Source organism: Phaseolus vulgaris, chromosome 2, assembly GCF_051622355.1.
Source record: "Phaseolus vulgaris cultivar YP4 chromosome 2, ASM5162235v1, whole genome shotgun sequence".
In the NCBI taxonomy this organism is placed as follows: Eukaryota; Viridiplantae; Streptophyta; class Magnoliopsida; order Fabales; family Fabaceae; genus Phaseolus; species Phaseolus vulgaris.
The window spans coordinates 38655895-38669511 of NC_143499.1; the positions used below are offsets into that span (position 1 = coordinate 38655895).

The 13617-nt window shown below is 47.3% G+C and overlaps 1 protein-coding gene across 1 annotated transcript; it reads left to right on the top strand.

The window, feature by feature from the left end:
* Positions 1-10375: 10375 nt before the first annotated feature.
* On the top strand, positions 10376-13526 carry BETA-UP (beta-ureidopropionase). Its single transcript, XM_068613752.2, has 6 exons — positions 10376-10681; positions 11063-11170; positions 11756-11944; positions 12031-12258; positions 12345-12569; positions 13021-13526. The coding sequence occupies exons 1-6, from the start codon at positions 10571-10573 to the stop codon at positions 13384-13386; spliced, it is 1227 nt and encodes a 408-aa protein (XP_068469853.1). The 5' UTR covers positions 10376-10570; the 3' UTR covers positions 13387-13526.
* The last annotated feature ends 91 nt before the right edge of the window (positions 13527-13617 follow it).

Here is a 13617-nt window from a genome sequence, read left to right on the forward strand (position 1 = left end):
ACCCGATGACCATCGCCCACACCAGATGACCGATCGGTGCACCATAGCGCCACGCCTTCTGCTTCTAGGCGCGTATCCAGGCGCGTATCTAGGCGCCGTCCCCTGATGACCGATCACCACCCTGGGTGACTTACTCAATGACTCATCTGCTTCCCTGGCCCACGTGTTCCACTAAGAACGGTCCACGGGGCTATCTGTTGCTGATGTCACCGACTACCGATGACCGACCGGATCACAAGCCCCCCAGTCTCGAGCTGTAAACTTGTTTTCAACGAAGAGACTAAGTGATCGTCCTCAGTGGCCACGTGGCAAGTGATGCCATGTCACGTGCCACGTCACATGCTGTGTTTTAAGTGACGATACGCCTTCCTTCCTCAATCTTGTGACACATGTACGCATCAACGACTAGCATGAAACGCCACTTGCGCTTCCCACATTCAAAAACTTGCGCGCCTTCATTGTTCCTCTACCTTCTCCATCACTCTTCTCTGAACTTTCGAAACCTCTCTTATGCGCGATTCATCTCCCTCAATCTCAAGGTTTCAGAACCTACTTGCGATCATCAAAAGGTACCCCTTTTCTTCATCTATGGCATATTGAAATACTTTCTACCGATTGCATCATCCAATAATTGTACTGTGCATACGTTGTGGACTGTTTTCCCTTTCCCTGCACTGTACTAGGGTTTCTTCTGGTTTTTCTGCATTCTTCTGCATTTTTCGCTTCTTCTTCTTCGTCGTTTTCGCTTCTCCACTCCCTTCAACCATAGCATTTTCATTCTCCTCACCTTCCTCTTGTTTTTCGCTAAATCCCTGTTTTTCATTGGTCCCTCATTCCTTCTTTTCTTTCTCCATTGTAGTTACTGAACAATGGCTCGCACAAAAACCACTGCGTGTCTCGCCTCCTCCTCCGGTGCACAGCCTTCCGCAAGTGCACCACCACCACCTTCGACGAGTGCGCTCCCCCACACGGCGCCTTCTCAGCATAACTACGCGCGGGTGTACCAGTGGGCTCCCCTCCACTTGCTCGCTGAGACCTCTACACAACTTCCCGGCGATCATCTCACCAACCTTCTGAGCAGCGACTCAGACGAGCCCACATGCGCCCTTGACAGGGAGGACGACTCACACTTGGGCGTGTGCTTTCCTCGTCGGGACATGCCAGTATGTGTGGATGATAGGGCCACCAACGGAGTGCCCTTCACCTTCATTTACTCCGCCATCTTCAAGAGGTTGCGCCTCCGACTCCCTTTCACATTCTTTGAGAAGGACCTCCTCACCGAGCTGAACGTGGCTCCCTATCAACTCCATCCCAATGCTTGGGCCTTCATCCGAGCGTTCGAGATCCTCTGCAACCACTTCGGACACCCTCCTTCAACCGACGTCTTCCTCCACTTCTTCGAGGCCAAGAACCCAGGCGATAGGTCATGGGTGAGCCTGAACGGCGTGTCAGGGAGAGTGATCTTGGGCCTATACCAGTAATCCTTCAAGGATTGGAAGGGTAGGTTCTACATGATCACCTCCAACGAGCACAGCCCGACTCTCCTTGAGGGCTTCCCACTCTATTGGGTTCCCAAGGTAGAGTTCAGAAAACCCCGCGGCTTGGAGGCTATGGCACCCTACGAGCGCGAGCTGTGTGGCCTACTCTCGAGCTTGGGCGCTAAGTTCGGCTCCTCCACCCTTATCAAGCACGAATTCGACGCGGAGATGCTTAAAAAATACATTGGTTTGCACCCTCTCCTTCCCTTCAACTTGTCATTTCTTTGAGTATGATAGTGTGCTTGCTTGCCACACTTGCACATGTTAATCACTTCTCTGCATGCTACTGCTGAACTGATTAGTTTGATTGACTCTCTCGCACTTTGTTTGCTTTCTTGGCTCTTTGTGTACTATCCCTTTGCCATGCTTAACTGGTGCAAATATGACTTCCAACAAAGAACGACGCCAAAAATTGATCGCGCTGGCCAAGAGCCGACGAGCTGTCGGGTCGTCTTTGGGGACTGAGGCCACCTCCGAGCCTATCTCTGCCTCCCCTATCTCGGTCGCGCCAGCTGAAGGCCCCGAGACCAGAGGTGAGAGAAAAAGGAAACGGCTAGTGAAGGCTCCCACCACCGTTGCATCCACCAAGGCGGAGAGCTCGGGGTCTCCTCTGGTCCCAATGAAAAGAAAGGGAACCGAGGCGGGCGGCTCTTCCCCCCAAGGCCCGAGGGTGTTGAGGAGGATGTTTCTCCAACCCCTCCAACGCAGACTTCCCCGACGCACCCTCCTTCCCCAACATATCTTCCTTCCCCCACCCCCAGCCAGACAACCCCTCACCTTGCCATCTCAAACTGCTGGGAGCGGGGCTGGTCGCTCGGAGGAGACCTATCACCCCTCAACCTCACCACGTCCTCAAGCCTCTGCCGCCACGACCGAAGGTGGGGGTGAGAGTTCCCACCGAGCCTCGGGTTCCAGTACTGAAGGGCTCACCAGGGTCATCAAGCTGACAAAGCAACTGCTCCAAAACCACGAGTTGATCAAGTGGAGCGAGAGCGAGGTGGACCTTCATCTGGCCCGCCAGCTGGTGCTCTCTCTGGAGTTCTCCACCCAGCATCGCCGCATCGAGAAGCTGGAGAAAAAGATGGGCGAGCTGCACGACCAAAAAGAGTCGCTACAAAGTGACTATAAGGCCCTGCAGAACGCCAACGGGCTGTTAAGGGACATGGTGGAGGAAGCCAAGAGAGGGCACGCCCTGCAAGTCCAAGAAACCATTAGGACCGAGATGATGATGGGGGACGTCGTCACCTCTCTTGACACTGAGCTGGTCAAGACCACGGGGAAGGTCATTCAACTTGAAGCCGAGAATGCCTTCCTACGCCAACAGATCGTAAATCTAGCGGAGGCTCTCGCAACAAACAAGAAACGCACTGATGATCAGGGGTCCAAGCTCAAGGAAGCCGAATCCACTGTCGCCACCCTTATAACGGAGAAGGTAGTGCTCGAGACCGACAAGGCTGAGCTCGAGGATGAGAAGACCAAGCTTTGGGATGAGGCTACTGACACCTTTGCTGAAGGATTCGACTTGGCCCTCGAGCAAGTTAGGTGCGTCTTCCCGGAGGCTGACTGCTCTCAGTTTGCCATCGACTTTGAAGTGGTGGACGGCAAGATCGTTCGCCCTTGATCATTTGCTATTTTGTTTACATCCCTTTGTACATAAAACTGTAAAAACTTTTTGTGCATATATAAAATTCTACTTTTCTCTTATCATTTCTCGCTGTGCATCTCTTATCTTTTATCTACTGTCATGCACGACTGATCTTGCAAATGACTTGATCGTTGAAGGTCTCGCCACGTCAAACCTCGTTTCCCGCAAGTACGTTCCAACGAGCTCCAAGCGAACCTGCGAAAACACCACAAACGGCGCCTTTAGCGGCCGATTGCACTCCGACGCTCAAGTCAGTAAACAAGATGATCCTGCCAACAACTCGAGCGTGGAGGAACTGCCTTGTCGCTTCCTTTCCCCGCCTATGGCAACTGTGCTATCTGCAAGAGTGCTCTTAGAACCTTCTCTGGGAACTTCAAATGCAACCTGCAAAACACACAGACGGCGCCTCTAGCGGCCGTTTGCACTCCAACGCTTAAGTTAGATCACAGAATCACTCACAAAAATAATGTGTGTAAAAAAAGTGTGTCTGAATCTCCCTTTGATTCTCTTTTTATCTCCCTCTGTGTTTGTGCCTAACAGAATTCTGTTACGCTGTTCTCTGCGTGTGTTAGAATTCTGTTATGCTTTTGTACGAAAACGTACCACAGTCAGGGTCGTGGGTGTCTGGGTTTTCTGTCTGTACCTTTCACGACACGAAGTGCACCTTTATCTGGGCCGCGCCCCTCTCAGACAGCGACACGTGGAGGCATGCAACTCACATCTAACCGTACACGTGCCACCACCTGAAGGGCTCTAGCGCATCTCTTTGTGCGCCTAAGTTATTCCCTTGCAGAGTAACTAAGCGCGTTTCTTCCATCTGAGTGAATCGCACATTTCCAGGAGAACGCCAGGTGTGGTTGGACTAGGCACACTCACCCAGCACTGCTCTCTGCATACGCGATTTCCCCTCCACGACGTCATGCACGTAATGGGTTGAGGGAGTCACCAATCACTGACTGGTTTACTAACTCCCTCAGGCCACTCTCGTGCACGATTATACCGGCGAGGAGCTCTTCTTTCTCTGAGGTATGATCATGCGAGGTCCATGCGTAATGCTCTCGCTGGGAATCTCAGTCCCAGTTTAATTGCGTGTAACACGAGACCCCGATGATCATGCACCCGATGACTGATCGGTGCTCTATTGCTTCTCGCGTTCTCCCCCGGGTGTTTATCTTGGGACTGATCTGTCGGTGGCCACTCAGTTACTGACCACCGATCACCATACCGGTTGATCTCCTCCCTGATTTCTCTGCCACCTGATCCACGTGTCACCCTACGAGTGGTCCACGTGGTTATCTGCTGCTGACGTCATTGACTACCGATGACCGACCGGATCACAAGCCCCCTAGTCTCGAGCTGTGAACTCGTTCTCAGCGAAGAGACTAAGTGGTCGTGCTCTCGGTCCACGTGGCAAGTGGGGCCGCATCACGTGCCACCTCACGTGTTGCCTTTTAACGTTACAACTTCCTCCCTCAATCCTGTGACACGTGGCCGCCTCAACGGCCAGCGTGGAGTGTCGCAAGCGCTTCCCTCATTCAAATAGGCGCGCGTTTTCACTGTTTCATCATCTTCTTCAATACTCCAACTCTCAGACTCTCGTCGAACCTCCTCTCTGCGCACCCACTTTCTTCGAGCTTCCTACCTCAAGACCTTCTGCGATCACCTAAAGGTATGGCTTTTCTTCTTCCTTGATCCATTTAGGTTCTTTTCACCGATTGCATTCACCCTTTTCACTACCATGCATTCATCTTTCTCTGTTTTTCTTCTTCTCAACCCGTGCTAGAGTTTTTGCGTTTCTCACTTCACTTTCTACTTCTCCCTCTTCCTCTTCTTCGCTTGGACCTTCTTTCTTCTTCCCTTCCTCTGTTTTTCACCGAACCATTCATCATTCCCTCTTCTTCCGTTCATCTGACCTTTGCTTTCCTCCATTGCAGTTACCTCGCAATGGCTCGTTTGAAGCAAACTGCACGCCTCGTTGCCTCATCTTCTGGTGCACAGCCTTCAGCAAGTGCACCGGCACCACCTCCACCCGATGCAACCTCCTACCACGACAACGCCAGGGTCTACGACTGGGCTCCCCTGGCGTTGCTGGCCGAAACCTCCACTCTACTACCGCAAGGCCACCTCAAATCCCTTCTGAGCGACGACCCAGATGAACCTTCTTGCGCCATCGATAGGGAGAACGATTTTAACATCCGTATACGCATTCCTCCTCGAGGGATGCCCATCTGTGCGGATGATAGGGCTACTAATGGGGTGCCCTTCACCTTCATCTACTCCGCCATCTTCAAGAGGTTGAAGCTGCGCCTGCCCTTCACCTTCTTTGAGAAGGAGCTGATGATGGAGCTAAACGTCGCCCCCTGCCAACTCCATCCGAATGCATGGGCTTTCATACGGGCATTCGAGATCCTCTGCAATTATTTCGGGCATAACGCCTCCGTGGATGTGTTCCTACACTTCTTTGAGGCGAAGAACCCTGGGGATAGGTCCTGGGTCAGTCTGAATGGGGTTGTTGGACGAGTGCTCTTGGGCTTGTACTAGCAATCGTTCAAAGATTGGAAGGGCAGGTTCTACATGATCTCTGCTACTCAGCAAAGTCCAACGCTGCTCGAGGGGTTTCCCCTTTACTGGGTTCCTGGAGTAGAGTTCAAGAAACCCCGGGGTCTTGAGGTCATGGCCCCCTACGAGCGCGAGCTGTGTAGGTTGCTCCTAGGGGCAAAGTATAACTCGGCTCTTCTCATCAAACACGAGTTTGATGTGGTGTCTCTGAAGAAATACATAGGTAGGCTCTTCTTCTTGCACCCCTTAGAATGCTTGCACACTCTCATGCACACTTGCATAGCATTTTATCCACTTGCATAATTATGCCATCTAACTCTTCTTTTATCCTTGATGCAGATATGACTTCAGGGAAAGATAGGAAGAGGGCCTTGCTGGAGCTTGCCCGGACCAGGGGAGCCAAGGGGACTGGCTCTTCCTCCTCCACCACCGAGCCCATCGCAGCTCCCCCTCTCTCGGTCGCGCCAGCTAAAGGCCCCGAGCCAGAGAGGAAAAGAAGAAGGCTAGTAAAGGCCTTTCCCACCACTGTGGCGATCGCTGCTGAGCCTACCCCCTCAACTGAGGAGGAGAGTTCTGGCTCTCCCCTCATACATCGCAAGAGGAAGCATCAAGAGGTTGGGGGGTTTCTTCTCTCAGGCCTGGGGGAATTGAGGTGGTACAGATCGAGGAGGGTTCACCCTCACCTCCTCCTGCTCAACCTGCCTCAGCACCAGCTCTCTCTCTCTCCTCAGCGCCTACCATCTCCGACACCTCAACCACTGTCTCCAGCGCCACTTCCACCTCCACCCCCAGCGGGCCAAGCTATTGGTCAACTCACTCCACCTGCTGGGGGTGATTCTGCCCATTTAGGGGGTCTCTCAAGACTTCCTGCATCATCACCACCGCCAACCTCTGCTGCTATTGCTGAAGGTGGTGATGCCAGCTCGCAGCCAAGCGGCTCTAGCGCCAGCAATGAGAATTTCAGCCGGGTCATTGCCCTGGTTCGACACTTCATACGCAGCCGTGAGCTCCTCGAGTGGAGTGGACAGGAGGTGGACGCGCACTTGGCTAAGCAGATAGTGCTTTCCCTGGAGTTTTCCACCCAACACCGCAAGCAACTAGTCCTGGAGAAGAGGATCAAGGAGCTTGAGCACGACTTTGAGGCTGCCCAAGGGTCCGTATATCTGATGAGGGACATGGTGGAAAAGTCCAGGAAAGAGTACCTATCTCAGGTCCAAGAGACCATCAAGACTGAGATCTTGATGGGGCAAGCTGTCAACGCTCTGGACAGCGAAGTGGTGGAGCTGCGGAGCGAGGTAATCCACAGGGAGGCTGAGACTTCCTCCCTACGCCAACTGAACTCACAACTGGCGGAGGATCTCAAGTCCACCAAGGAGAAGGCCGCTAACGGGGAGAAGAAACTTGAGGAGGCGGTGAGTGAGCTTTCTGAAGTGAAGATTGAGTTGTCTGAGGCAAAGGGCCAATTGAAAGAGGCTACCTCTTCCATTGCTTCCCTTACCACCGAGAAGAACGCTGCGGAGACTTCAAAGCAAGAGCTCGAAGCTGAGAATGCCGAGCTTATGAGCGTGGGTGTTGATGCCCTTGCTGATGGGTTTGAGCTGGCACTTGAGCAGATTCGATGCGTTCTCCCGGATTTGGACCTCACACAATTCAGCATTTACCATGAAGTGGTAGATGGCAAGCTCGTTCCTCCTCCTTGAGCTCTTTACTTGTAATTTCATATTTCTGCACCATTTCTGTACTTTGAACTTGTATAAAACTTGGTGTGAATACATACTCGTTTCAGCTATAAGCTTCTTCTCTTGTACTTTCTTGAGCTTCATCTTTCTTTATGCACACGACTAACTGTTAGCTAGCTTAGGTTTAGCGCGATCTTGTACTCTTTGATCTTGGCCTCTACCTTGATCACGAGTAGCTACTCCCTTAGCTTTGTCTTTAAACAGTTCTTATGCATAGCTTCGTGCTAGACGACTGACTAGGCGTAGTCTGGCTGCTTCGACTTGTTGTGTAAGAACTTGTTTGGAAAAGTTTCCTCCGACAAGGCACTACGCACTAGCATCCGCCGACAACTCATCAGTCATCGCTCTTCGGTCTTCACCTTGCTTCTTTGTCGCTCTAGCGCTAAGTGCATAGAGGACTTTGACATCGATCGTCAGAAGTGATGCCTTGTTTGGGGGAAGAAAAGTGTTTCTCGATAACCCCTCTTATCTTCCCCAAGGTCATCAACCTTGAGCGGATCGGGTCGTTCTTTCCCTTCCTCACTCCTGGGGTGAGAAGGATTTAAACTAAGGGCTTACTAGGCCAATATTGGTACATGCCAAGTGGGTAAGGACGTTTGTCAAAATCCTTCCTTTCCCTCTCTTGGTCTTACTAGCACCCCTGGCTTTTCGAACCTTAGTCACCTGCACTCACACCTGGGGTGAGGAGGACTTAGATCAGCGTCCATATTCGCACCTAGGGCGAATAAGGCCTAACCGATCACCTGCACTCGCGCCTGGGGCGAAGAGGATTTTAACTTGAAAACTTTCGCACACTTGATATGCTGATAATCTTTTCATTGGGTGGCCTCGTTAAAAACCCTCCTTAGGGAAAAGAGTGCCCCCTTATCTGTTCAACTGTTTTCAGTATATACACTGAGTGTGTCTTTAGCGTGAGAACGCAACTACTTTACAACTTAACTGAAATAAAATTTCAAGTGGGAGGCGTTCCACGTTCTGGGGATTGCTCCTCCCTCCAGAGTTTCCAGCCGATAAGCTCCATTCTCTAATGCCTCAACTACTCTGTATGGACCTGTCCACTTTGGAGACAGCTTGTTTTCCATCTCATTCTGGTGCGCCTTTCTCATCACCAGATCACCTTCCTGGAAGCGCCTGAGCCTCACCTTGGAGTTGTGCCTCCGTTCTACTCTTCTCTTAACGGCTTCAACACTAACTCTGCCTTCTTCTCACACTTCGTCCAGTAGGTCGAGATTCACCTTTCGCTCTTCGTTGGATTCTTCGGCAATGAAATTCAAAAACCTGGGGGAGTTCTCCTGTATCTCCACGGGAATCATGGCATCCGTCCCGTAGACAAGGCTAAAGGGTGTCTCATGGGTGCTGGACTGTGGAGTGGTATGGTAGGACCATACGATTCTGGGGACCTCCTCTGCCCATTTTCCTTTAGCTTTCTCTAATCTTCGTTTCAGCCCCCTGAGCAGTACTCGGTTGGCTGACTCCACCTGCCCATTGGTTTGTGGGTGTTCAACTGAGGCGAAAACCTGTTGTATCTTTAACTCCTCGCACATCTTCCTTAGTTGATGACTTGTGAACTGGGTGCCATTGTCGAAGACCAGCCTCTTGGGTACTCCAAAACGACAGACGATGTTCTTCCAGACAAAGTGTTCAACTTTCTGTGCGATGATGAGCGCGACTGGTTCTGCCTCCACCCACTTGGTCAAATATTCAATGGCCACAATGAGGAACTTCATCTGCCTTATCGCCAGGGGAAAAGGTCCCAGGATGTCGATTCCCCATGTGTGGAATGGCCACGGGCTATGGATAGACTTCAACTCTTCAGGGGGTGCCTTATGCCAATCTGCGTGAAGTTGACACTGTTTGCAACGTTGAGCATACCTCACGCAGTCTTCCTTCAGCGTTGGCCAGTAGTACCCTGCGCGGAGGATCCTACTTGCCAAAGCGCGACCGCCCACATGACTTCCGCACACCCCCTCGTGTACAGGATGAGAAAACCCAAATCTAAACAGGTTTCCATCAATCAAAGTAAACTTACTCGAGCTCCGCTTTATTCTTTTTGCCTCTGCCGGGTCCAGTGGGAGTACACAATCTTCTAAATACAACTGATACGGTGTTATCCACGCGTCGGGCTCCCTCACAGCGCAGACTTCCATCACCTCATTGGTCTTTGCCGGTCGCGCTCTAACCCTTGGCACTTTCAACGTCTCTTGAGTCAACGAACGATGACCGATCGCCAGACGCTCCATTGATTTGTACACTTGAAGTACCTGGTTGTCTGACACGAACGCTCGCGGTACCTTCAAGGTCTCCTGAATGACGGTCCTCTGCTTTCCCCCCTTGCCTGAGCTGGCCAGCTTGGCAAGCAGGTCTGCTCTGACATTTTGCTCTCTCGGCACATGAATTAGTTCAAACTCGGTGAAGGACGTCTTTAGGAGCCGTACGTATTCCAGGTAAGCTGCCATCTGGGGATCTTTCGCCTGGAACTCCCCTGTAACTTGCCCGGTGACTAGCAAAGAGTCACTCTTGGCAACCAAACTTCTTGCTCCCATTTCTCTTGCTAGTAACATTCCTGCGATCAGGGCTTCATACGTAATTATATTTTGTTCTTAATAAATACTTATTTTTAAGAGAAAAATATATTATTTAATGTACAACCAAGATAACGATTTAGATGACAAAAATAACTAATGCTAACGTATTTATATTAGAATGTGTTATTGAATTTTTCGGTGTAATGAAGAAATAAAAATTGTTTAATTGTAGAAAACTACCACGTAAATAAACAAACATGTAATAAAGTTTTCATAGTGATTAAAATTTTAATTCACAGACTATAATATATGATTAAAATTGAATGCAATTATTATTAATATTGTATATTAATGTAGGTTATCCTTGGTTTGTTGGGGATTGAATCCAGATACGAAATCACTGTGATTATTATAAATTTATTATCGTCGCATTTTAAAGCAGCACGCAACGAAACAAAAAGAACAAAACAAAACCACATGTGAATACGATTAATTCATCATACATCAACAAAAATCATTTCATATCATAGCAGCGCAATTCCGAGCTCACGGTGAAAGTGGAAGATGGAGAAGCCCCACAACGGAGAAGCTAAGGAAGAAGCGAAGGGCTCTATTTGTGGCTACGATTCTCTTCACCGTCTTCTCAAGGATAATCTTAATCCTCATCACTTTCAGGTATATATATATATATATATATATATATATATATATATATATATATATATTTATGCCAATTGTAAAGTTTCTGTTTCACTTTTTTTCTTCTTTATATTGATTCATGTCATGGATTTTTGGATCTGATTATTGGCCTTCATGATCCTTTAACTTTCCACATTCAAGAAGGAATTTAACATTTTAACAATTTACTTGAATTTTCCATTTGTAAATAAATCAACCAAATTTTACATCTTATTCAAAGCTATTCTAGCTTTACAGAAAATGGATCTCGTGTCTTTCTTCTAAATTAGTTTTTTCAGTTGGTGCTTGCATCAATCACATTAAATTTGCATTTTTTGCTGATGGCTCACTGTTACAGTGCCGTGTACCGTGTTGTAGGAAGTTAGCCGTTTGCTTACTGGGCTTAATTGTGGAAAAGCAGTTGAAACAATTGCTCTCCCTGAATCTGCAACTACCCTCTCTGTGGAGCATGGTTTTGACCTCCAGGTATGATACAATACAATCCACTTTTCTCCATATGATTGTGTTTTCATATTACAAATGAAAGGAATGGTGGATTAAGTTAACTTGCTTGTGCATGTGTGTTCAACTTCTTTTTAAGAAGTAATTGATTTTCTTAGAGTGAAGTGCCATTTTTGTACCTGAAAAATATGGTGCTGGCATTTAGGCTTGTGAAAGAAATTTTCAAGTAGGTGAGTTCTATAGTTTGCTGTAATTGGGCACATTCGCCCTTTTGTTACTCTCCCCTTTGGTAAGCTAAAGTAAAACTTCTCGTGAAGAAATGAATATAAGGATGCATTTAGGCATACCTTATAGCAAAATGCTCGTTTTACTTCAATATCTCCTATTTTTCACCCCTTATGAGTACACTGTATGAATTATGAACCGGGAACAGCTAATCCTTATTTTCTTGTTTGTCTGTTGTCTGTTGAATCAATTTTGGAACCTATTAACTCTTTCTCATTGGTTAACTGATATAGTTTTGGTTTAGTCCATTGATTAACCACAATATCTATCTTCTATATAGAAATTCTAACAGTTCAATTTGAACTTTAATCTGATTTATTTCAGGCCTTTTCCTTTTCTGCTGACAAAGAACTATTAAGGCAACCTCGAGTAGTGAGGGTTGGTTTGATTCAGAACTCCATTGCCCTTCCAACCACTGCTCACTTTGGGGACCAAAAGCAGGCTATCTTTGAGAAACTAAAGCCAATAATTGAAGCTGCCGGTTCTTCTGGAGTGAACATATTATGCTTGCAAGTAGGTGTCATATGTATGAGCATTTGCCAATTGATTTTACACAGTTGATTGAAAATCTGAAACGTTTTCATATAATTCCATTGCAGGAAGCATGGATGATGCCATTTGCCTTCTGCACTCGAGAAAAAAGATGGTGTGAATTTGCAGAACCTGTTGATGGAGAATCAACAAAATTTTTACGAAGTTTTGCTCTGAAATATAACATGGTCATTATAAGTTCAATTCTTGAGAGGGATATTAATCATGGAGAGGTTATATGGAACACTTCCGTTGTAATTGGAAATCACGGCAATATAATTGGGAAACACAGGAAGGTAATTGCCTTAAGCTGTCTGCATCTAATTTTAATGCCCGAAGCCTCTCTTTCATCTATCTCATGAACACAGTTAACATTTGGCAGAACCACATACCTAGAGTTGGGGACTTCAACGAGAGCACATACTATATGGAAGGAAATACTGGCCACCCTGTATTCGAAACAGCATTTGGAAAGATTGGCATTAATATATGTTATGGTAGGCACCATCCTTTGAATTGGTTAGCCTTTGGATTGAATGGTGCGGAGATCGTTTTCAACCCTTCTGCTACTGTTGGTGAACTCAGCGAACCAATGTGGCCTATAGAGGTTAGTCCCTTTATATAACAGGAACACATGCTAAATTCTTTTTAACTTTTATTGCTTCTGGTTCTTATATTTTATACAGGGCCCTTACACGATGGGCTGTATATCTTTTTCTATAATTTGATGCTAAATTATATAGATTGACATTTAGCATGATATTTCTTCACAAGTGAGTATAAGAAAATTGGACACAACTAAATTGTGGGATGCACTTTAGAGGGTAGGGTGCAAAGTTTATTTAATGGTTGATATTTTATATACTTTGTAATTTTTTTGTTTTCTAATCAACAAATATCACTACTCACATGAATTAAAATTCAAGAGAATTGGCATGTGATATTTTTTCTGCTTCACCTGTGATTACCAAATTTGGAAACAGACAGATAGATTTTGTACTTTTAGAATATCATATCAGCACAATAGTATATGGCTTGAAAGTGTGTTTGTTTGTCAGGCACGTAATGCTGCAATAGCTAATAGTTACTTTGTTGCTTCAATCAATCGCGTTGGGACTGAGACATTCCCCAATCCATTTACTTCTGGGGATGGAAAGCCGGCACATGCAGATTTTGGGCACTTTTATGGATCCAGTCATGTTTCAGCGCCTGATGCATCATGCACGCCATCTCTGTCTCGTTACAGGGATGGGCTTTTAATAACAGACATGGACCTCAACTTGTGTAGACAGTTGAAGGACAAGTGGGGTTTCAGAATGACTTCAAGGTACGAGTTATATGCAGACACACTCGCCCGCTATGTGAAACCAGAGTTTGAGCAACAAGTCATCAGTGACCCCTTATTGCATAGAAAGGCCTCGTAAACTGTAATGTAATAATGAGTTGATGTGGGTTCACTGCTTATGGTTCAGGCTCTGTAGTATAACCAATGCAAACAACCTTAAATTCTATGTATTATTAGATTCTGCTCTCAATTGTTCAAAATGCATAATTGTTTGATTTGGTGCACTTAGACTAGGGTAAATAATAATTTGTTGTTTTCAAAAACTCTTTAAGAAAACTCAGGTGGTCTTTAAGATAATTTTTTTTAAACT